This window comes from Perna viridis, chromosome 1 (assembly GCF_037379345.1).
Source record: "Perna viridis isolate PV_CMFRI_1.1 ecotype Kerala chromosome 1, ASM3737934v1, whole genome shotgun sequence".
NCBI classification, from domain to species: domain Eukaryota; kingdom Metazoa; phylum Mollusca; class Bivalvia; order Mytilida; family Mytilidae; genus Perna; species Perna viridis.
The window spans coordinates 60,148,719-60,174,286 of NC_142445.1; the positions used below are offsets into that span (position 1 = coordinate 60,148,719).

Here is a 25,568-nt window from a genome sequence, read left to right on the forward strand (position 1 = left end):
AGGAAAGTGAGAAGTATTTGAGAATAACTCACAGTGTGCAAGCCAAAGATAAGGATCTTGGAGGCCAACACAGACAAATAAGTAAAGAAGAGCCAACAACTGATATTAATATTTCTGAACCAAAGCTGTATGAAGTAATGTCAACAAGAAGTCGAAAGAGCTTCAATACAAGGTCTAAACGGCATTTCAAATACAGTATATAAGAACTACCCGAACCTTGAAAAACAACTATAACTTTTGGTGATCTCTGAAAGTATTTATTATTTTGTATTTAGGTTATACGCTGGTGCAATTGTTGTGTTTCACCATACCCGTTCCTCTTCTGTGAAAACAGGATCAAATTTATTTTAGAGAACTAATTAGGTACCAGAAGAGTGACTAAAGTAAGAAGAATGTAGTATTATAAAAGAAGGAGCTGAACAGTTCAGAACCATACCACTGCCTAATGTCAAGAAAAAGTTTGCCTATCATGTAACCAAATATTGATACACATCACAGAACGTTGGAGTACATCGATAACAAATATCATACACGAAGCCAAAGAGAACAATTTTGTGATTAGATCTGGCAAACGCTCATGAAATTATATCACACAAACTATAAATAGACCTGATCTTTGAGAAATATCATATAGCAAATGCCGCAACACTATAATGACTGACTTTACAGTAATGTTCGCAGTTACAGACTACAAAGAAACACGACAGAGGCTAGCAGTAAGCATCATAACATAATGTACTATATCAATACAACTTTTCTTGGCAGCAGTGAAGCTGCTTGTAAAATTAGCAGAGAAGATCAGTAGAAGACGTGTAATGTCATAGGGGGTCATTCAGCTAGGCCAACACTAGCATTCATGGATGACATGATGATGGCGGTCAAGTCAGTGCTGGAAGGCAAGTGGATGTTACAAGACCTGAGAGAACTTATAGACTGGACACGCATGAGGTTCAAGCCTGCAAAGTCAAGGAGTCTGGTATTGAAGAAAGGGAAGTTGCAGGACAGAAATATCAGAATCAGAGGCAAGATTACTCCAACAATTATGGAGATGCAAGTTAAAAGCTTGGGCAAGTGGTTTAGAAATTTATTTAACGCCATAAAAAGTACAAACAAATTGGTATCACAGGCTGGAAAGTGGAGAGACATCAATGGCAATCTGGTTTACCCGAGAAGTACAAAGCATGGTGCTATCATCATGAGATATTACCAAGAATCACACGGCCACTGTTGATGTATGTTAAAATACTTTTAATCAGAGTTGAAATTCTAAAAAGGGTATTCAACATTACATGCGCAGTTGGCTTGTTGTTCCTAAGAGTTAGACAGTCTCCACTGTCTTCCATTACAGAACAGGTTGAAGTCACAAAAACTAGACCAGTTATTATCATGTAAAGGGATAGCAAAGATGATAAAATGAAAGGGGCAAATGTCAAAGTCGGGACTGGACGGAAACAGGTAACTAAGTGCGCGGTTAAAGATGCAGAGAGTCGGTTATGGCCGATGATCAATCGATCCAATGCAAAGAAGATAACTTGTTCAGAAGGAAGTTCGTCGTGGGGAAGAAGATTGATTGATTGATTGTTGGGGTTTAACGTCCGAGCAGCAATATTTCAGCTATATTCAGACGATGATCATGAAATGGATGATAAAATAAACATGAAATGATGATGAAACGGAAAAAAGGATGGGACACAAGGATAATAGGGTCGAAAAATTTTGATTGCCACTAGAAAAACGGAAGGATGGATAAGGTCGGGCAATTTAGCCTCCTGTGGCGGAGCGCAAAGGTTCCTACTCGTATCGAATACCACAGCAGTGTTCTTTAACGTGCGAGGAACGTGACATCTTTCCAAACACGTTTCACCACTATGGTTTGCGGTCAGGTTTTCCGTATTATAGCCTGACAACCCCAGCATGTAACACGCCAGGGGTACCCCATTCCACCACCTGGCGCACACATCCCAGTTGCTCTGTGGGCAGAGCGCCTAGCCCCCGCCTAGGTTTCTGAGCACTATTTAGTCGCCTTTTACGACAAGCTTAGCGCTGCTGCAGGCCTATTCTTTTGAAATCCAGACCTGCACGGGAATCGCGGGGAAGAAGATCGCCACGTGAGACTTGTTCCTTAATTGTTTTTTTTATTTATTATTATTTTTTTTATTATTATTATTTTGTGAAAATGCATCTGTTTATAGTAAAGCATTCCTACTGTACAACTGTACATTTATATACTTATTACAATCGAGCTACGCTGATTTTCCATAATAGTTCCTGTACTTATTAATATATTAAAAAAATCGGACCAGTTGTTTAAGTGCTGAAATAACTTTCTGTGACTGTGAAATGAAACCATGTAATACCATAAAATGACATCTCACATCGTACTTCTGCTTGACCACTTCAGATATACATGTATAGCCGCGTACTTAGAAATATTTACTAATGATAGAAAGACATCATGTCAAGTGCATGTTATTAAGAGCATCACTTAAAGTGTTTAAAAAGCGTGGACTTGTCATTCAAAATAGCATCAGTGCTAATAAACATTTCCAATATTCAACTCAAAAGAAGTTGCCAGGATTAATACGAAAAGAAGTATTTAAAAAGGTAAGAGCTAAATGTAGCATTTTTTATGGTTTCTTTTTGACATTTTTGCAATGTAGCTTCTTTGAAATTATATATTATTGAAGTCAAAAGTCCAGTTTGTATTGATGAGGAGACATCCATTAAATGTTCTATAACTTGACACAAGAAATGTAAAGAGAGAATGTAAGTTGTTGTAGTTATCCAGGAATATTTACACTACCTTGTTGCAGTAGTTGTTAATCTATTTTAATTCATTATTTTTTTTTGTTTTGTTTTTGTTTTTGTTTATATTTTACTCTTTTGCTTACATGGCAGTCAACTTTGCTTGTTATTTCTATTTTAAAACCGAATTAAATAATGTATTTATTTCAGAGAAAAGCATTATGCATGTAACAACAGTTGATATTGTAATACCAGATAACTACTCGAAGTGTAAAAAATGTCGGGTGGACTTGGTTGAGCTAGATCATAAGGATGAATCAAAACAAAATCTTCAAATTTGGCGAGATGGTAAATGCAAACCAGATAAAACTTACGTGAGTTGTTAACAAATTTGCACTCAAATAAATCACAAAAAAACACATATATATATATATACGTCTCAGAATGTGACGACTATTCGCTACCCTGCTCCATCGGATCATATTGATACAGGGAAGATATTGTAAACTTTTAAAAGGGTCTGAAAAATTCCCAATGATGTTACAACTGTCAAATTTGCGAAGAAAATTTTTGGTCGTTCCCTTCGCGGGACTCGAAGTCGTACCGCTGTGATATCTACGAAACACACACACACACACATAGCTATAATATATGACAGATACTAGCCAAACTAAGAGTCGTTCAGAAAGCATTCAATATACTGGCGTTTTTTTATATGTACTTTCATTTTTTTTCCTTATATATATGTTTTAGTCCTGGCATTTAAAGAAAGCGGGTCGATTCAAAGTAACGGTAAGCTATTAAACTTCCGCAAAGGTTGTTAGGAATCAACATGGCTAAACAGCTGTCCGTTTTATATGTCCCCATATCTTATAAGCACAGCACTTTCTAAACCGCTCAAGGGAAATTGTATAGGACGATCGAGCATCCTACGTGGAAGCGTTGGTGGATGCGACAGAAAATCTTAGCTTAGAAGCTATTTAAAATCTTTACACACAAATCCACTGTATAAGCTTAAACGTCTTTCAGTAATACTTCTATCGTAAGTTATTAGAACATTTTAGTGCAATGTTGAGTCTTTATTGCACCACTGAACCGTATTGGACGAGCTGCGACATCGTTACAATAATTGCCGTATTATACACCAAACGGCGCCCCCGGTATTCAATGAGCCTCTGTCGCCTACTCCTTCATCCGAATTTCATAGGATAAATAAATTGTATTACTCTGCCAGTAAAGTGGTTTTCCTGACCATTATGTGTCTACAACATAAGACACATTTTTTTTGTATGCCCTATACAATTCGAAAGACCAATTCGAAACGCACATGGTTAAGCTGGAGAGTAAGTAACTAATTACCAATTTTGTACATTTAACTATGTAGTAATCTTTTTAAAATATAAAACTTCTGATTGTACATGTACAGAAAATTACGCGAGGTTCACGTCTCATACAATGCACAACTGAAAAGTTAATTTTTAATATATTTTGTTTTCTTTTCGCAAAGATTCAACCATCCGATAGAGAAAGGTGTAATGACCCAATTAAGACATCTAAAATCTTCCACACCAAAACAGGTTGGTAGATAATATTAGAATTATCAATATTACTTTTTTTCTTGTCGAAATAATATCCTTATAACATGTATTGCCACTAATTTTGTTAAGACTTTCATTGGGACACTTTTTTGACGTTTTGATACTGCATAGCAGAAATGACATTTTATTAAGAAATAGAAATTAAATCTACATAGTTACGATAATTAGACGGTACATTCTTTCGTGGTCTTTTTTATACAACACTTCCTCTGATCGTTTTTTTTTCAGTATTAAAAAAAAGAAAATAATTTTTTCCCTTGAAATTTAAAAGTGATTTTAATTTAAAAAAGACTAACTTTTGATCGCTCATGTTGGAAGTGCATTATTTGACATTTCATCGGTTTAATAAAAAAAACATTAACTATCATATTGTTGTATTTCAGCATCACAACTGAGTATCATTATCAAGAAAAAATCGTCCGATACACGAACGGACTTGAAACTAATTTCAGATAAAAAATCAAGCAAAGTGCATAAAAAAGCAAAACAGGTTACTTCTATTAAAAAAAATCATCTAAAACCCTCCTCGGTGAAAACTCCAAGTCACACAACCCGTGAGAACTACAAAGACGTCAAACTTCAAACGTCGGAACTAATAGGAAAAGAAAACTTTACACCGGAAATACAAACCGAACATAGAACTTCGAGCACATCGGGAAGGAAACGCCTTATATTTACTGCACCAAGTATAAGAGATGATTTGACGATTAATCATTCTCCCGACAAGAGAAGGATATCGACTAGAACACAAGATAGGCCGACAACGGTAACATGGAATTTCTTCAACACAACAAAGTCTTCAATTCAATTAAAGACTGACTTTGGAATGCATACATCGACGATAGTGGCATCAATTGCGGCACTGTCTTTCTTTATATTTTTAAGTTATACAGTATTTCGCATAAAATGTAGAAAAAGAGGTAAATGTATATTGTATCATCCGTTAATCCAATATCCTATTTCGAATCTCTTATACAGGTATATACATTTATTTGTGTACTAAAGTACAGTTTATATGTACAAAATGAAAATTCTGACCACAATTATTTTTTGTTATCAAAATATTAATTGGATTTAGCTTGACATAATTTCTGTTTTTTTTTTTTTTTTTGTATATGAAAACTTACCATAAAAATCCGTTAGATGATTCTCTTACATGAAACAAAACACTTACCAAGAACGGCAACCTCCGACGCAACTTTGCTCTTACTTCATCTGTTTAATACATTTTTGTTAAAAGATGAATAGTTATAATATAATTCATCAATAACTTTTTCCTATACAGTAAGCAATATTTTGTATAACCTGGCTTTGTGCTATGATATAATTTGTACCGATTGGTCCGCACTTGGCCCTTAAAATTATCCCAAACAAATTTACCCTTTGATTACGGAACAGTTATTTGGACTAAATACAAAATTAAATCCTTTAAATTTGCTTTAGAATGTAAAAGTAGATTAATCCGTTTTGTAGGTAACCAACGGCGCATTCATCACGTAGAAAAACAAATTGATGGTATTCCACCTCAGAGGGTCGAGAACGATAGTACGGCAGATGGTAAGATATCAAACGTTTGTTTTAAATCCGAGTTAAAAAAAAACACACACACAAAAAGATGCAAGTTTGGATACCTATTCACACTAGATGAGACGTCTTCATATCAAAGCTTCGTATATATGACATCGGCTATTTGCAAATCACATATACCATTTCAATGTCGCCTATTACTATTTTTCTGCGACCACGTTCATTCCCTGAAGGTTTAACAGTTATTTCAATTTTTGTTTTAACAGATTGCAATTCAAAATCATCTAACATATTTATAATTAATACCGAGGATCATCAACATCATGTTAAGACGGTAGAGGCTTTTGCAAGGTTTCTGGACCACCATTCCAAGTGTCGTGTCATCTATGCGCCTTGGTATCTGCACGAATACTTAGAAAATAAAGGTAGATGGATCACTACAACAGTGCAGAATGCAGATTACATCATTTTGATAAATTCGGAGTTGACATTACACCAAAACGAGGCCTTGAAACATGGTGAAAACCCGATCTGGAATCCAACAGACGCCAGTCTAACCTCTGATCTTTTCATGTTGTCAGTCCCAGAAATTGAAAAAAACACTAACAGTAATACTTTACGAAAGACTTGCAAAAAGATAATAGTAAACTTTGATTACACTCCAGATAAATATTGTATGCACGTGTTTAATGCTGAATTCAAGTACCATATTCCAACTGATATGAACGAATTGTTATCCCAGCTTCAGACACAGTATTGCTGTCAAACGAATCTCCATAACGACAACGAGTTCGACACAACAGTTCTTCTATCATCCACAGATGGGAAAGAGCTAATCCAGTGCATCAATACAAGTATCTATTTTAAGAAACAGAACCTTGCTCGGCTCAACGCATGTTACGGTAATAGTGATTCTGGATTTAGTAGCCCAGCTTGTTCAATTCAAACAGCCCCCTCGTCTGCTGAACAACCACCAAGAATTGATGACATGACATTTTTGTATAGTATGCAAAACAACAGTAGAAATGACCTTCAATACCAAAACAATTTAAATGATGGGATTTCAAGATCGAGATCTGTTGAAGATAATACGCTCGTCGAGACTTTGTTCTCAAAGGAAGACCCGTACAGTGATACATCTGACAATAGGTATTCAGCATTTTCATCGCAACCCGAAAATGGATTTGTTCCTCCTGATTTCTTCGACGAACCTAGCATTGTCGGAGATGATGACGTTCTTAGCCAACAACTACGCCGAGAAATATATGAATTAAATAGTCGGATGATGAAGTCCCAAATGCAAAATGGATTTATTGCAAGAGGGTTGAGTCGAGAGGATGAAATCATTAGTTTGGGGGGTCAAAGTGTCTGAACCTGAACACATGAAAACTAGGACAATTTCAGGCCAAACTTTTGTAAAGACTCGTTAGTATATGTTCACAAGCATTTGTAACTTTGTTGTGTTTGTGAACATATTTTTATCCTTGCTTACTTATATTCTGTATATATTCTGTGATAAATCATAAATATTGTGTATGCTTGGAACTTCAAATAATGCCGATTTATGGATAAACAGCCTTATTTTACAGGATCGGAAGTAATTTATATAGCTTAAATTAAAAATAAAGCTTTTAAAGGTGTGAAAAAGTAGTAAACGCCGTAAGAAAAAGCAAGACTATGAAATCTCTATCATCTCGTTATTTAAATTGACAGAGCCTTGTTATTCCTTTGTCTTGCACCCAACTAAAATCATTAAGTTTTAAACAAAAATACAACACATACTAGAATTTAAGTCCATGAAATTCTTACTTTCCTTGATCTTCTAAACCGTACATAATATAAGAACTTAATCAAAAAGAGACGTGCCCAAAAAGGATAGGTCAAAGGTAACTATGATATTGTAAGTTGCATGGCTATTTACCTTGGTCGTTGTCTTCCTTTCAAACATATGAACAAAGAAAAAAATTATGTCGCACCATACGCAAGTACTATATTTAGATCGAAGAGTGAAGTCTTCAAAGTCGCTAATCGCCAAATATTCACCGTCACTGATTTTGACATACTTTAAACATTAGAAATGGTACAAATGCGACATGATCTAAAATCGGGGGACTTCTGCAAAAATCTTGGTTCCCTTGATATTGCGTCCTACTAGCGTCTGGGTTGCTCTGTTGACGCTTTGGTCTAATCCCAGACCCCACGTGGGTCCGAGAACGTTTCCCCGCTCTATTTGAGAGTACATCAACGAGTAGAGTGTAGAACGAATTATGTGTGAGGGTTTTTTTTTAATGTCCTTGACTTCTCTTACGAGTCACGCACGAACGGCCCACTTATGAAGGCTTTATTATGAAATTATTTTTAAATTAGAATTTTAAACATTTCAATGTTTACTTTGAGAACCAAGATTTATTTCATCAGCGAAGACGATGAGATTCTACATCACTAAGTTGTACTGTGATGATCACCTGGTTACTGAATCAAGGTCAGGTCGTTCGAACGGATGGCCGCGACAATTCCACAAATAGGACTCTAGCAGTTTTAATGCTAGAGACTTGGTGCCATCCTTTTGGAGTATGGAATTCCAACCTCTTACGATTTAAGAGTTCCCAAGTAGTTACAATAAGAGTCTGTAGGTGTAGAGATGTGGGTGCTATCGCTGGACTATTCCGGCAATGCTAGAGGTCGTTTTGCAAAGCTATTTTCTGACTGCGTCATCCTATTGGAGTATGGAGGATCAGCAGAATTCCACCCTGTTACGCTGTGGGAACGAGGAGGCGTTTGACATTTTCTTATGTTTACTGTGTCAACCCACACAGTTATTCAAGTATAGACATTGTGTAGTCAGAATAAATGCAAATTTGTATCATCCAATAGGGAATACAATTGTCTTTGAGAATAACTAGAACCTTATCAATTGACCTAGGCTTACGAACTTACTCGTTTTTGATTAACACCAAAGATGAAATTTTATTCCCCGTTCGACTTATTTAACCCCGCGTTCAACTTTCATTTTAAACAGGGGCGGTCCAGGTGAGGGCGTTATGGGCGTACGTCCCCCTTTCAAGAAAACAAAAAAACTATCGTAATCTTCTAAACATTGTATTGAATGTATGGCAATTTAATCATATTCTGTCTTTAACATGTCCTTTTATATTGATTCTCGTAATTACGCCTTCCCTTAATAAAATCCTGGATCCGCCCCTGTTAAAAACTTTAATACTAACATCTGCCACCAATCATCAGATCACAAGAAGGTAGAATTTTGATTCCAGGTAGAGTGTTTTTAAGATATGGTTGCGTTTGCAGAAATTTTCTGTGATCGTAGTGAAAAAGTGACCCGTATTTATGGTTACAATAATCAAATATTTGGAGAAAAAAATGATACACATTATTATTACTTTCATAGTTTCCCTTCCCTCTTTCGTCTACCCTTGACTTGACATTTGTTGAGCAACTCGGCGGGTGTTTCTAGAAAAGCAGAGGACACTTACCCTACCGGTGCACCTGGTCCATGCTCCCAGTTTTTAGAGGAGTCCGAGTTGCCCATTTACTTTTGTTACTTTGTATAACTTTGTATAAAGTATAATTTATTCAAATCGAAGCATAGCTCTTCTAAGATAGGAAAGGCAATCATTTTCTTGTTTTGTTTGCAGATGCGTCTGAATTTTGTTTACGTCACATGATTCGTGGAGAACTAAAATTTCCGGTATCTGTATAAAGTGATCTGAAAGGATGTTACTAGAGACGCTTTTAATAAAAAATTTAAAGTATGGCGAAGTGTTACATAGTTACAGCCTATTTAAAAGGCGAACGGAAAAGGGGGATGGGGTTGGAATTTTTTTTGGGAAACAATTATTTCATAGTCACTCGTTTCAAGCAGTTAAAAATTAGCTCCTTGCTCACTCATTGAAAGAAAAATCCCCATTATTTAACATGACAGATTTTCAAATAAAAATATTGATTTCGCTTGCCTTTGAAATTTAAATAGAAATATTGCACAAAAATTTTCTTCCGATCCCCCCTCCCACCTTTTTTTTTTCATTTTTTGCAATGTTTTTATTATTTTGACGAATCGCGCACAGACTGTACACGTGTGGTAAAGCTCTCGGTGCTCGCTGATTTAGGCAATGCCTACTCTATATTACATATATTTAACTTCTTGACAGGACGAACTTTTTTCGAGTTGAAAAATCTTCATTTATAGACAAAATTAGGCTGAGAACTATATGAAAAACAAAAATGGGCATCGCGTATGTAGCTAAAATTGTGTACAGTGACAGGTCACTGCACGATAATTGAAAATAAAATTAAAAAAAAAAATAATAACAAATGGGACGAAAGTTGGAGTTTGACGCGTCGTCCCTAACGATCGGATCCTATCGGGAGTTTTCATTATTATCTTTAGGGAACGTTCCCCAACTAACACTGGCTGAGACTGCTAGTGAAAGCGTGGTAGTTTGCAAAGTAAAAAGAAAGAAATCGTAAAAGCTTAGGAATCCAAGTGCCAGTATCGGAAAACTACACAGTTTTAACACAGACGAAGTAAGGGAGAAGTTAATCAAGAAAATGCTTACCGACAATACTGTGCCCATTGCCGGCATCGGCATCGGAACTGCGACTTTCCATTTATATAGTCAAAGGACTTCTACAGTTGCCTCGCGTCATAATATGATAATGATTTTTTATTTCTCTTGCGGGAAAACGTGTTAATTTAGTTTCCATATAGCTATATATAAGATGACGGCATAAATTATACGAATCCACGTTGAATAAAATGTATATATAGAACGAATGCCTTCTGACTGTTGCAAGAAAACAGTTTGAAAACGAATATATTCTCCATTTATAATTGTGCTCTGATACTCATAAATTATATATCCAATTATACATGTAGGTTACAGTGTCAAGTTGGATAAACTTTTTCCATTCCAATTTTCTTCATTTTATAAGACAATTTTGCAGTAACATTTTTTTTGATAAGTTGTTCTGTTGATCAAAAGTTCTCATAGACCCTTTTGTGCTAACTGTAGACTACTCGATGAGCATGTGCAGAGCATGCTTAATACACATTTCCATGAGGAAAATTCTCTTATTCAACCCAAGCCCTACCCCGCGGAAGTGTATACTGAGCATGCTCATTAACTTACACAAAAGGGTCTATTGAGAATGTATTCAGATAGTGATGATGTTCGCTGGGGCATTTACTAAGGGAGGACCTCAAGCAAAATGAAATTAGCCTCCCAAGATGACATAATTATATGGAATGGGGAGAAGTGAGCTGCATTGACTGAAAAAATAGTACATACATAAGTAATGTACCTGTGTTTTTTTTGTGTTAATGCACAGGCTTTTGGCATCTTGTGTAGAGAGATAATTACATAGGGTGGGATCAGCCCCTATATAAAGATTATAACAATCTTTACATAGAGAAGCTGGGACTTGCTTCGTGTTTGGGTAACATTTTCTAGGCATGAATATACTACAGTCACTGTACATAGCCATGGTAGCAAGTGTTGGTCACATTGTATCTGTGAAGTTTATGTCAGGGTTCATAATTTCTATGAAATAATCCATATCAGGAAGGCATTGGCCTTTAATGCAAGTGAAGCATAAAGGACTAATTTCCATTTTCAAAAAGTAAGACCATGTCATTTATCATTTTTGCAGAGTTTGATAAGGATATTTTTATCAGTTGGAGCCAGCCATTGGCATTCCAGATATTTGTAAAATTATCAGTCAAACAGTTACATGTTTGGCATAAAAAGCAGGGTTTTATTACAATCTCTTCAACCAAAAGTTGCTTTTTTTGAAAATGTCCATGTTGTATTGATCAGATGACATTGTCATCTTTGAAATGTTTTTTATTGGCTGCATTTTTGACAATGTTTAAAGCTTTAACAGATTATGATTTAGTGTTTTAAAGAAAGTTTCTTAAGTGGATGGGTTTCATAAACAATGCAGGTACCCTTCATTTTGTAGGAGGTAATTTTCATCATTTTCTTTTATGAACATGTATTAAGTTTTAAAATTTAGGTAAAAATACCTGGTACTGCCTCTTAATGAAAGGCCTGTCAGTATAATGAATATAAGACAAATTTGTATGCAATTAAAAAGGATAGGTAGTATTACCAGAACTTGAATCAGCCTAGGTGTAACAAGAAAATTTCATACATATGCACTATTCTATTACACTTGTATTTAATGCACAAAAAAAAAATGAATGGGTTAAGACCACAATGTACATGTACATGTATGTATAGATTTTACATGGACAATATAATACAATAACCATACCTCTTAGCAATGATTTTCAACAAGTCCATGTCAACTGGTATTGTTCCCAATACATTTATGTGGAAACTTAGTAATATCACAGCAGTATTTAAGAAAGTGGGCAAATCGGACCCGGTCAACTATTGGCCAGTAAGCTTGACCAATGTGATATGTAGATTAATTGAAAAACTAGTCTGAAATAAAATTGAACATCATATGAATGCAAATGATTTATTCAGTGACATGCAATTGGGATTCATATCCGGTCGGTCAACAACGCTCCAATTACTTAAAGTATTGGATGAATGGATGAAGATAATTGACTATGGCAGTTGTATAGATTCTGTATACATGGATTTTATGTAGGCTTTTTACAAAGTTCCAAATAGACGTCTTATAGGGAAATTGAACAGCTACGCCATTAGAGAGTCAACAATAAATTGGGTCAGAAACTTCTTTTCAGAGAGGAAACAAAGAGTGTCAGTAAATGGATCAGAATCTGCATGTCAAAATGTCACAGGTGGTATACCACAAATTAGTGTCCTAGGACCTATACTACTTGTGATGTACATCAATGATATGCCAGACTGTTGAGACTACAGCATATTTATTTTCGGATGACACGAAACTGTACAAAGTCGTCAGGCAGAAACATGGGGATGAGGGCCTGCAAAAGATCTAGACAATTTGCAGAAATGGTTATTTGGCTATTAAAACTCCACCCAAAGAAATGTAAGGTAATGCACATTGCAAGAAAAAAAGAGGGAAAATCTAGACAAAAACTACCATCTATGTACGATGAAGGAAAGGAAGTTCTTCTGGATTTATCAGAAAAAGACATTGGAGTGATAGTTGATGATCACATAAACTTTGCCAAACATATACAGCAGCAAATCAACAAGGCAAATAGTATTATAGGTCTTATCAGGAGAACATACACATTTCTTTATGAACAAAGTTTCAGCCCCGTGCAGGTCCGGGTGTTAAAAGAATAGGCCTGCAGCAGCGCTAAGCTTGTCGTGTAAGGCAACTAAATAGTGCTCAGAACCCTAGCCGGGGGCTAGGGCGCTCTGCCCACAGAGCAACTTGGATGTGTGCCCCAGGTGGTGGAATGGGGTACCCCTGGCGTGTTACATGCTGGGGTTGTCAGGCTATAATACGGAAAACCTGACCGCAAACCATAGTTGTGACCGTGTTGGGAAAGATGCCACATTCCTCGCACGTTTAAGAACCCTACTGTGGTATTCTCCCGGAGTAGGAACCATCGGGCTCCGCCACATGAGGCTAAATTGCCTGACCCTACCCACCTCTCCCCATTTCCAGTGGCAATCAAAATTTGTCAACCCCATTGTCCTTGTGTCCCACCCCTTTTTCATTTCATCATTTCATGTTCATTTTATCATCAATTTCATGTTCATCGTCTGAATATAGCTGAAATATTGCTGCTCGGACGTTAAACCCCAACAAACAAACAAACAAATGAACAAAGTTTCAAGTACCTATTCCAAGTATTCAAGTACCTATAGCCACATGAGGCTAAATTGCCTGACCCTACCCACCTCTCCCCATTTCCAGTGGCAATCAAAATTTGTCGACCCCATTGTCCTTTTGTCCCACCCCTTTTTCATTTCATCATTTCATGTTCATTTTATCATCAATTTCATGTTCATCGTCTGAATATAGCTGAAATATTGCTGCTCGGACATTAAACCCCAACAAACAAACAAACAAATGAACAAAGTTTCAAGTACCTATTCCTGGCACTGGTCCATGCAAACCTGGAATATTCTACAGTTGTTTGGTCACCATACAAACAAGAAGACATCGAAAATATAGAAAATCAACAGAAAAGGGCAACCAAATTGGTACCAACCCTTAAAAATATATTATATCCTGATAGACTCAGAAAACTGATAATGCCTACCCTCAAATACAGGGGTCTATGTGGGGACATGATCGAAACCTTTAAAATAATGGCAGGTATTTATGATGAGTGCATTACTGAGGGATTCCTCATTAAAGACGACACCACCAAGACAACGGGACACAGCAAAAAATTAAAAAAGAAAATATGTTGCCTGAATAGATGGAAATACTACTTCACAAAAAGTATAGTAGACATTTGGAATAGTTTGTTGTGAACATGAAAACAGTGAAACAATTTGAAATAGGACTAGATAAACATTGGGAATATCAAGATGTTAAATATGATTTCAAAATTGATATAAACATAGACTGCAAATCCGGAAGTGATAGAAAGTCAAATAGACAATCAATTAGAGTTGGATATAGTGGCAGAGATGCCAGCATCCAAAATATTTCCTAGAGTATTCTAGAGTAAGATATAATTGGGTTTGTTTCCTCTCATGAAGTTTTTGCACCAGCTGCACCTGTGTACATGAAGGTTGTTCATGAACCAGTCTTCTAATGGGGTGCCCCCTCCCTGATGTGAATTTTGAGGATCAAAGTGAATTGGCAGTCCTGCTAGAAAATTTAAATTGGATTGCCATTGCCAATTAATCCTAAATAATAACTGTACTCTGTGGTGTTGGTTTATTTTTCATCTTATGAACAGTTTGTTTTTGTCCCCTGTGACGCGTGGAGAGAGAACATGGAAGTGCCGGGTGTCCGTCCGGGTTTTCCATACTTTTTTTTTGTAATGCTCCTACCAAATAAGTTTGTTTTTGGTATGTAGCCTTATTATGAAGAGTTACAGATTTATTTTGACTTTGGCTATGGTTGAATGATTTTTACAGAAATTACATACCGCCTATGGACTAGAAAATTTTAGTGAATTTGAAGTTTTCTGCACTTTTTTGTGTAATGCTTATACCAATAGATTTTATCTTTTTTATATAGTCTTACTATGAGAAGATACAGATTAAGTTCGACTCTGGTTGTGGTTGAATGATTTTGACAGAAGTTATGGCCCTTGGACTTAGAAAATTTCAGTGAAATTAAAGTTTGAAATGTATCTTTTTATGAGGGGGACATTGGAATGCTGTTCTTTTATTCATTTAATGTGTATTGCCAATAGCATTTCACTATATGTGAAATAATAATGACCAATGAAAAATGTGAGAATGTTCATAAATGTAGAATTGAAAATTGAATGTTTAGAACTACATTTGTACATGTTGCTCCAAAACTGTTAAGCTTCAACTAGAATCTCAACTTAAAGATACAATGTAGTCCAAGTAATTTATGCTGTCTGTGGAAAGTAATTTTTATTTGCTAGGTCACCTCCATGTGTTAAGGAGACATGAATATCAGAGATAATAATGCGTCTGCAAATGTCATGGTTACATGTAGTAAGTAAGTAATTTCTTTATTTAATGAGGGTGATCTAATTAGAATAAATCTAATTTTCATTGGAGCCCCCTAAAACACTAATAGAATTAAACAACTATACAACATAAATACAATAATATACGGTAGGTTATCGTGTGTCTGGGCTACCCACAAAGTTTTTACTACTTTTTTTGAGACAAAAGATATTTTTACTCAAATTACATTTGACCTTGTTAATAATGCACCACTATTTCGTTACATTGATGATGTCTCAACCTACTAGAATATGCAAAACTTCCTGTAATATATGTTATGTGTCTGCGTTTAAAGTTCAAACAATCATTTCCTTTATGTAACTGCATAGATCATTTCCAAATAACGTCACTTCCAACAGAACAATTTTGAGCCATTCATATTTCTGAGAATTTACATATATAGGACATCACAGACTCCATCCAAATATAAATTGTATATAACTGACTATGCTCAACTCCCACTGTCAAGCACTGGAAGGTGACCAAGCAAAATAAGAAGAGACAGTATATATTGTACCTAGTGCATTATTTGGAGTAAGCCCTCTCATATATGTATGTTTTTAATCACTGTTATAGGAGTTTGAAATCTTGTAAACCTATTGTTTCTGTCTTTATTTGTCTCTATTTTGCATCATTATATTACTATAGTGCAAAAGAGATAATCTATAGACATGTATGTCTTACTTAAATCACTCAATACTTTTGCACGTTGGATATTTGAACCAACTTTTTCTCAAGATATCTAAAGATATCTGACAGTCTGCCCCAACTTAATCTGTGGTCAATATGTACAAATTTTCCTTCGGGTAAGGTGTTTAAATTTCAAGTAAACTGAATAAGTTAGTTATCAGAATATATGGATTTGGAGTAAAAATAAAACAACAAACAATAAAATATACCCTCTCTTTAAACTCCTATTCCCATTTGGCTTTGACTGCACAGTACTGTTCAGCTACATTGTAATGTAAATTTACACTTTTATTTGAGTTCTCACAGAAGGTCTATGGCAAATTTTTTTCACATAAAAATAGATCTACATGTATGATGAACAAATTTACTAATAATGTATTAGTTTTTAGATTTCTAATGACATCATCAATATGACAGCATCTTTTGAGACTGTACCTGTTTTTGATGTCAACAAAGACAACATACAGACAGTCTGGCCCTCTTTAATGCTGGCCATAAAGTCTTCTACATTTGTGGCTGTTGATACAGTAAGTACTTGTCATGTTGATACAAATGGTAATGAGTTGTATGCTATTTAAAAAATTATATGAGATTATTTTTTACCATATTGCAAAAATCAAAGTTGTATCATGGTCTGAAATGACAAAAATTGAATTTATTCTTAAATGCAGTAATTTTCATAATTGCTGCTGAAAAGGCTATGTAAAAAAGTTTCATGATTTTTATTAACAGGAGTTGAGTGGTATTGGAGACAGGAAGACCTTGAATGCAAGGTTAGTTATGATTATAGTAATGAGAAACCATGTCAGTCACCAGAATATATCATTTTTCATGTGCAATTTATTTTTTGCTATTTTTTCTGAACAAAATATTAGCAAACATCTTTTTTTTTAATTCTTGGCTTTATAATACTGGTACATGTTCATGGGGTTTTAATCACATCCTTAGCTTATTATAAAACAAGACCAATACATATATGGACCTGTGTCACTGTTTTATATTTATCAGAATATTAGTGTCTTCTATATGTTCATTTATATCAACACTGAGCAAGTTTAAAAACTACAGTGTGTATTACAAATTTCCATGTGTAATTTATTAAGGATAGCATAAACTGATGAAAAAATTGCCAAGTTCAGCATGCTTAAAATGTGGAAATTAATTTATCAAACTTATTCATAAAAGAAGATGTGCATCTTCAATATATATACAACAGCTTTGCAAAGTAATTTTAATATTGCTGTAATACTAATATTACACAAAGTAGGTACAGTGACAAGAAATGGTGATGTACAACATGCTCAAGATGTAGGAAAAAAGTGCATAAAATTTCTCCATAATAGGAGGTGCATATCTTCAATATGTATATAATCACTGTGCAAGGCTTGAGTAATAGTGCTCAAATACTTTTCACAAAGTAGGTCTGACTGACGGACAGACGGAGTTGAGTGGTTACTAGACCTACTTTCATCGTTGGTGATGCAGGTGAAAAAACTAGAACTTTTAGTAACCTTAAAAGGATGAAATATAAAGGTATTATATTATTGTTGATAGAAATGGTTGTGTAATTCTTGGTTACTGAAGTACAAATATGATACACTTGACAGATAAAAAAATCAGTTGTGACAAGTTGATTCTACATGTTCGATTAATTTACATGTACATGTACAAGTAGGCCCTTACCTGTGGTGTTAGTGTTAGACACTTTTTTCAGACTCAGGAACACATGCCATAATGTAACATAATGTTCAAACCTACAACTACATGTGAAGACATTTGTACCCAAGTCACGAAACACTATTATATAATACCAATTGATAATTCAGATTTGATATTTATAAAATATTTGATAAATATAAAGGCAGATGATACAATTTTAGGTGTGAGTTGGGATACTTGGACATCTTACCTCATCCAATCAAGCCTTGTCCAACCACCTGATATTTGTTAGATCCCTTCACATGTGTCATCTGCCTGACTGTCCATCAATCTGTCTTTTTGTCGATCTCTGTACAATTATTGAGCTCACGATCTCAAAGATAGTGTTGAAGTTAAGATTTGTACATGTATTACTTACTATTTGAAGTAATGAAGATGTCTATGTTGAATTTTGGTCTAACCAGGGGTTTATGTTTGTAAAACTAACTTTATTTTTAGCACAAACTCTTTAAAAAGCAGTCAAGTTAAAGTCTTGTAAAATGGTTCATTTACAGTAGAAAGACATGCAATGCATTATGAACTTTGGTTCAATTACTTGATTTTGGGTCGGGTTCTTTCTGACTTTCTGTATCTGAGTAACCAGTCTACATATTTACAATGTCTTATCAAATTTTGAACTTCTGAAAAAAGTGATTGAGATGTCAAAAAAACTGTTTTGACGACCCTTTCAAATTGAAATATAAGTGTAAAAGATTTGAGACTGGTATTTAATTTCTATTACAGGCAGATAGAGGATAGATATACATCACTTTCAGCGAGTGCTAAATCTAGATCAATTGTCTCCCTTGGACTCTCGTGTTTTAAGCTGATAGATGTCTCTGACTTGTGTCCTGTTCAGAATGGTGACCATTCCAGTCATGAAAGTGATGAAAAGAAATCACCTCCCCATAAATGGGAGTTCTCAGTTCAGACTTATAATATCATGGCACTTTGTCAGGATGAATATGTTGTCGAGCCATCTTCATTGGAATTCTTAGTTGAACATGGATTTGATTTCAACAAACAGTATGCAAAAGGTATTGCATATTACAGAGGACCTGATAGGGTGTGTATATTAAACATGGCCTGTACATTACAGATGACCAGATAGGGTGTGTATGTAAAACTTGGCCTATAAATTACAGAGGACCTGATAGGGTGTGTATGTAAAACATGGCCTATAAATTTATGCAGAGGACCTGATAGGGTGTGTATGTAAAACATGGCCTATAAATTACGGAAGACCTGATAGGGTGTGTATGTAAAACATGGCCTATAAATTACAGAGGACCTGATAGGGTGTATATGTAAAACAAGGCCTCAAAATAACAGAGAACTTGATAGGGTGTGTATGTAAAACATGGCCTATACATTACAGAGGACCTGATAGGGTGTATATGTAAAACAAGGCCTCAAAATGACGGAGGACCTGATAGGGTGTGTATGTAAAACATGCCCTATACATTACAGAGGACCTGATAGGGTGTGTATGTGAAATATGGCCAATAAATTTATGGAGAGCTTCTGATAGGGTGTGTATATAAAATGTGACCTATACATTACAGAGGTTCTTATAGGGTGTGTATGTAAAACTTGGCCTATAAATTTATACAGAGGTCCTGCTAGGGTGTGTATATAAATTAAGGCCTCAAAATAACAGAGGATCTGATAGGGTGTGTATGTAAAACATGGATTATACATTACAGAGGACCTTATAGGGTGTGTATGTAAAACATGGCCAATAAATTTATACAGAGGTCCTGATAGAGTTTGTATATAAAACATGGCCTATAAATTACAGAGGACCTGATAGCCTTTCTTGGTATCTTTAATTTCTTCTTGATTTTCATTTAAAGTAATTGAATATAATAATTTTCAAATTGCTTGAAAAATACAAAAATACAACATCACGAAAGTTTTGAATATGTGTTTTTGTACAGTTAATATAAATAGAATGGTCCCTATTTTCTTCCAATATTTAGTTTGCACACACATGGAATGAAATCCAACCTTTTCTCAGAAGAATTATGAATGGTGAAGAGGTTTTAGTGAGAAAAAAATATTAGTTTTGACAAGTTATAATTTATAAAAATAAAAAGAAAAACAGTGTTTTATGTAGCTACATACATGTACTTGAGTTTTTCAAGTACATGTTTATAGCTACATAAAACACTTAAACATTGAGATAAAACTTGAAAACGACTTCAGTTTCATATGTAGTTTAGATACATGTATGCTGCTTCAGGTCTACATGTGTTGTGATTTATTCTATTTCCACCATGTAATTTTACACCTTTTTTTTAAAAAACAGGCTGACTTTACAAAACCATCATTCCTTCGCCAGCTCTTCACTAGCCTCCTTGTTGCTGAGGTCCCAGTGGTTTTCCACAATGCATTGATGGATCTTCTGTTTCTATATCAGAACTTATATACTAATCTACCTTCATCTTCATCAATGTTCCTTGCTGATCTCACAGAAATGTTTCCAAATGGAGTATTAGACACCAAATATATCACAGATTTCCAGCATAGAATGCCTGCATCTTACCTTGAATATGTATTCAGGAAGAGGTACATGTACTTTTATTTATTAAACTTATTTTGATAGGTAGAATTATAGTCTGGATTATCTGCTCCTGTTTTTGTATGTCTGTTATCTATTTTTAATAAGTGCTTTTTCATGCAGCTTAGTGGTAGTGATGTCCAAAATGCTCTGTAATCATGCAATGGGTCAATTTAGTCGACCTAACCTACAAAATGTATTTAATATCACTTTCATAGACATTCAATCAGTTACATAGAGAAATCATTTTCTCTGGTGCTGTGAATTTAAATATGTAAGAAACCCAAATTTTTGAGATGCACTTCAAAATCTAGGTAGAAATCAGAAAGCTATGAGGGTTAGGTGTTTGAATCACCTTGCTCCTCGGTCTGTCAAAAGTTTCGTCACAAAGATCTTGGTTCAAACTTGACAGATTGATTTCAAATTTGGTATGTTGCTTTATATAGATCAGATATACTTTGTTTGTTGCTGTCATTTATCAACTTCTTGTTTTGTGGTACTTTCACAATTTTCACTAGATGGAAATGGTACAAGAAAATTTTGTCACAAAAATCTCAGCTCCCATGGGATGGATTGATTTCAAATGTGGTATCTGGCTTTATATAGATGAGGCATATATTGTTGGCAGTTTTGGTTTCAATATTATAACAACTTCCTGTTGGGGTATACCTAGCATGACAACATGTGGAACATGTTCTTTTTCTTTTACACAGACAAAGGGATAATTTCCATGGTATGGAGAAGCATCAGTCCTATGCAGCTTTGAATATTCCATCATATGCCAATATTGCAGATCAGATGATTGTATGTGGTGTAAAACTACCAGATACATACATCACCGATATACCACAAGAACAGATTGAGAAGTTGAAAGACTCAGTCTGTGAAGTGTTTGGGGTAATATTCATAGTTACTTTTAATGCTTTTGTTCTTAGATTTAGTATAAAGGTATTTAAGTGTAAGTGTTTGTTAGAATCAGGCAAAAAGGGAAATATCAGAATCATGCATGTAAAAAATCCACTGATCTGGCAATGTAATATCACTCAAGGATACTTTCTCTATTTGAAAAGACCATTTTTTGATCTCTGCATTACTTGCTTTGCTCAGAAATTTTTCGATAGAATGTTAGAAAAAAATAGGTTTTTGACAGAGTTATCTGCCCTTGAAATGTTCATTTTCACTGCATTTTAATGAAATTATAAATCAAAATGTTTTTTTTTATACATTTTTTGTACCATGTTTCACCCACTGGACTGACACTTATTTCAGTTGTTATACATGTATATTAGTTGTTGGGGAAATGTTTTACTGCTGTCTGTCCATTACAGTCTTATTATGGGTACAATTTAAAATTTGGTATGCTGCTTTATCTTGATTTAGTCTGATGGTTCATTTGGACTGACTTGTGAAATATGCAAGACTTTTTCATCATATGATATTTTAAAAAAAAATGTTCCTTTGAACTTTAATGATGGGGAGGGTATCTCTGTCATATGAATGCATTTCATTAGTTAAGAAATCACAGGACCTTTATTTGATATTTTCATGTCGGTTGGACAACAGTTTGTACCTCTAGGGTAATTCACTGAATTTTCTTACAATTAGTGTATGTTCAGTCAAATAGTGTTCTGTGCTTTACAATACATACAATTATACATCAGTCATTTAATGTTTACTGGTAAATCTAATTATTGAATTGTAATGATACATGTATATTAAGTATCTGTAGTTAGTTGTACTGTAACTTACACATGGAATCGTTTATTCATTACTTTAGAAATTCTATAGATGTATCTTACATATACTTTACTCCCAATCCCTCACTGAACAAGTGGGTAGTATATTGGAATCACCTTGTCTGTCTGTCTGTCTGTCTGGTTGCAATTATCTTGATATCTTATGGATCTTGTAGATTGGTTTTAAATTTCCTATGTGGCATAAGGTTCGTCATTACCTTTTAACAAATATGGGCTCAGTTTCACCACTAAATTCCCTCTGACTACAGACAAACTTGTGTATCTAGAAAAAAATGAAGACAAAACATGTCCTAGAGAAAATTACATTAATTTTATGTAAAAGAAATCAAACGCTGACTATTATAAAAACAACAAAGTAAGTTGACGTTTTATTATTTTAAATGAAAAGTGAACTTGAATTCCAGTCATGTTTTAAATTATTCCCCAGTGCACAGGTTTATCTATAGTCAGAGTGAAAATTGTGGTGAAATAAAGCTTATATTTGTAAAAAAATATCAGTAATGAATGTTAACATAAATAGGTCATATTGTAAGATAAAGAAAATTTTTCATCACAATAATCTTAGCTGCCACTAAACAGCTTTATATATTGCTTTATATAGATGGAAGTTACGTTGTAAGTGATCTTATTTACTTTCCAATATCAACTTCCTGTTTCATGGGACTATGTCATATATGGAACAAGTAGAGCATTTCTAGCTTGTACTCCTACAATGTAAACGGTCGGAATTCCATTCCTTCATATCACAACTTCTTACTTCCAAGCATCATTTAACAAACCACTCATTCTGACGTTCTAGTAAAATATTAACCATTTAAAACATTTATACAGTTTCTTTAGCCCTAACATGGGAAAAGTGACTAAACTGAAGAAAAAATAATGAGCTATCTGATGAGAAAATCCAGCAATCCTGGAAATCTTTTGTAAAAGCAGTTTAAATGGACTTCTCATTTGGTTTTCAGCATTTTGAATGGGTACATCCTGTTAATAAAATTACATATTTTAATTTGTAAAACAAACATATCAAATTAACCAATGAATTGCCTTTACCAACTTCACAATTCATTTGTCAAAAATATATTGTATTCCGTAAAATTAGTGACCTAATTCAAATTGCTGGTCACAATGGGTTAAACTTATTTAATGTTAATAAAAAAAATTAAAATATTTTAAAACACATATGTAACTTATTCACATTGGCGGTGGCTTTCAACATGTCAGATTTTAGAGGTTAGGATGACACCAAGTCAGAAAATTGCTTTTGAGACAACCTCTAGCACTGGTCGATTAACCTAGCTTGCATTGTTTAATTATTTCAGTGACCTCGGTCGATTTTTCTATTTCTGTTTTACACTGGAAATTACAAAATATCTCATTGGGGATTGATGAAAATATTATGTCTGTGGTCTATCCTAATATGCAGATGGATTGTACACTGTAATAAGGCCAAAATAAAAATATCCTAGATTCTCATCCTCTCCTGATCCCATTTTTTCACCATCCCTGAAAAAATTATTTTGATCTTTTTATGTATAGAATAACTTGGATCATTGCTAGATATTGTTAAATACAAGTTAACAATTCCTTTTGCAGGGACATGGATGGTGTGGAAAAGGGAAACAGTGTAAAAGATCTCATGATATTGATCTTATTCTAGATCTAGATGGTCTTGTACAAACAAAAAAGCGTAGGAAGCGCAAACGGAGAAGACAGAATAAAGAAGTGAATGAAGATGATGAGGTGGACAATACAGGAGAGGAATCCATTCAGGAGGAGGTAACCCAGGAAAGTAATGATCAAAGTGAGTGTTCATTTCAGAATTTGAACTTATCAAAAGATGTGTTAAAGAAACCTGCTGAGATTGTACGGTCTGGAAGCCATAGAGCAGGTTTTGATGCTTTCATGACTGGATTCATTTTATCAACATACATTGCACAATATGGGACATACAAAGGTAGCTTCTTATTTTCTGATCTTGGTATCGATCATATGAAAAACTCAGTGTATCTGACTGGTAAAGATCATCCGTTAAATGTTATCAAAAGTAGTTTTGCAAAAGTATCTAAAGACCACAAAGAGAAGTTTTCCAAGCTGAAAGTAGGTAGGCCAATCAATTCATAAGTCATTATGTAAATTTTATTATCATCTTAAAAATAAATACTGTAAACATATCATATGTATATTGTTATTTTCTGAAGTGTTTCTAGGAGTGCAGGACTAATTTCAAAGTATTCATAGAAAGTTAATCCTCTCAGCCAGTAAACATTTATACTTTAAGTCATGCTTATTGCTTAATATAATAAGCCATTAGTCTTTTTCTACCACATGTTGTTTCTTTAATGTGAACAATTTATGTAACTTCTATACATGTGATAATCACTGTAACATACAGATAGATGAAATTTGAAATAAATGAAACCTTCTGAAACATATAAAAAAAAATTAATAGGCAGATTTTTTAGACTTTCTAGAGGACAGCAGTCCTTTTCATAAAAAAATTGCAAGTGTAAAATTACTCATAACTTATGATGTCACAATATTTCGAGTTACTATGACATCATAACGGACTATTAATTTTAAACTTTCAGTTTTTGTGAAAAGTGCTGCAGGTCTTTAAGGAGTCCACAAGTGTCAGTCATTGAAATATCTTGTTGATTATGACACCTGACTTTGTAGTTTTGAATTGTGTAAAAATATAACACCCTAACTTGAACAGCATTTCAGATCTTATAACTTACTGGTCTATGGTAATTAATTTATTTAATTATTTAGTATTTTAGATTGATTGAACATGAATTAAAATCATTTAGGTCGATTAAGGATAGGATGGTCACTACCTTTTTTATCAAAATCTCTTGTAAGCACATTTTCTTATCAGCTTAACTGATTTTTACGAATCTTCAAAAAGTTAGGATTCATGTATAGATGTGCACGTGCATGGGGAGATACTGGAATTTAAGAGTTTTACAAGTCGATATCTTGCATGCACATTTCTTTTACAACACAATAGATATTGATGAAACTCTATTAGAAAGTAAGGCGTCATTTGTAGACATGCATTCAAGGGAAGATAACTTAATAGTTTTACATGCTCACATCTTAAATTTTAAGTATTTTTTCAGTTCCATCTATACTGTTTGATAAAGCTTGATAATACTTTGTACTTTAGCAAGATTAGTTGTCATGTGTAAATGGGCATGAAGGAACATATTAACCTGAAAGGGGAGATAATTCAACTTCAGAGTTTTACATGTTTTAAGGAATTTCTTTTTATAAGCTTGTTGTTTATAAGTTTATTAACATGTTTAGCAAAATCAGTAGTTAACTATATTTTCTTTCCAGGAAGAATCAATGTTCTTAGTTTTCTTAATTTGCAAAGGTGGGGGTATAT

General features: G+C 34.3%; 2 protein-coding genes across 6 annotated transcripts; both read left to right on the forward strand.

Moving 5' to 3' along the window:
• Window positions 1–2,468: 2,468 nt before the first annotated feature.
• Window positions 2,469–7,404, forward strand: LOC148629648 (uncharacterized). Its single transcript, XM_088554911.1, has 7 exons — window positions 2,469–2,604; window positions 2,956–3,119; window positions 3,499–3,537; window positions 4,253–4,322; window positions 4,727–5,263; window positions 5,817–5,900; window positions 6,137–7,404. The coding sequence occupies exons 2-7, from the start codon at window positions 2,967–2,969 to the stop codon at window positions 7,240–7,242; spliced, it is 1,989 nt and encodes a 662-aa protein (XP_088411037.1). The 5' UTR covers window positions 2,469–2,604; window positions 2,956–2,966; the 3' UTR covers window positions 7,243–7,404.
• A 2,849-nt stretch (window positions 7,405–10,253) lies between these two features.
• LOC148629649 (target of EGR1 protein 1-like) lies at window positions 10,254–24,348 on the forward strand. Of its 5 annotated transcripts, none has more exons than XM_088554957.1 (8): window positions 10,254–10,412; window positions 15,382–15,458; window positions 16,542–16,686; window positions 16,892–16,932; window positions 18,602–18,923; window positions 20,169–20,428; window positions 21,134–21,317; window positions 23,771–24,348. In XM_088554957.1, exons 3-8 carry the CDS (start codon window positions 16,570–16,572, stop codon window positions 24,296–24,298), a joined length of 1,452 nt encoding a protein of 483 aa, XP_088411083.1. In that variant the 5' UTR covers window positions 10,254–10,412; window positions 15,382–15,458; window positions 16,542–16,569; the 3' UTR covers window positions 24,299–24,348. The 5 variants fall into 5 exon arrangements, with proteins under 5 accessions (XP_088411083.1, XP_088411065.1, XP_088411047.1 ...); XM_088554939.1 differs by having other exon boundaries at window positions 16,549–16,686; XM_088554921.1 differs by having other exon boundaries at window positions 15,382–15,454; window positions 16,549–16,686.
• The last annotated feature ends 1,220 nt before the right edge of the window (window positions 24,349–25,568 follow it).

Bases quoted from the DNA above. Each gene is read 5' to 3' on its own strand.
- LOC148629648 (XM_088554911.1), top strand. From the start codon at position 2,967: ATGCATGTAACAACAGTTGATATTGTAATACCAGATAACTACTCGAAG. The intron at 4,323-4,726 runs GTTGGTAGATAA...GTTGTATTTCAG, and splicing joins AATCTTCCACACCAAAACAG to CATCACAACTGAGTATCATT. The intron at 5,901-6,136 runs GTAAGATATCAA...TTGTTTTAACAG, and splicing joins GAACGATAGTACGGCAGATG to ATTGCAATTCAAAATCATCT.
- LOC148629649 (XM_088554921.1), top strand. From the start codon at position 15,425: ATGCGTCTGCAAATGTCATGGTTACATGTA. The intron at 16,933-18,601 runs GTTAGTTATGAT...TTTCTATTACAG, and splicing joins AGGAAGACCTTGAATGCAAG to GCAGATAGAGGATAGATATA. The intron at 21,318-23,770 runs GTAATATTCATA...TTCCTTTTGCAG, and splicing joins CAGTCTGTGAAGTGTTTGGG to GGACATGGATGGTGTGGAAA.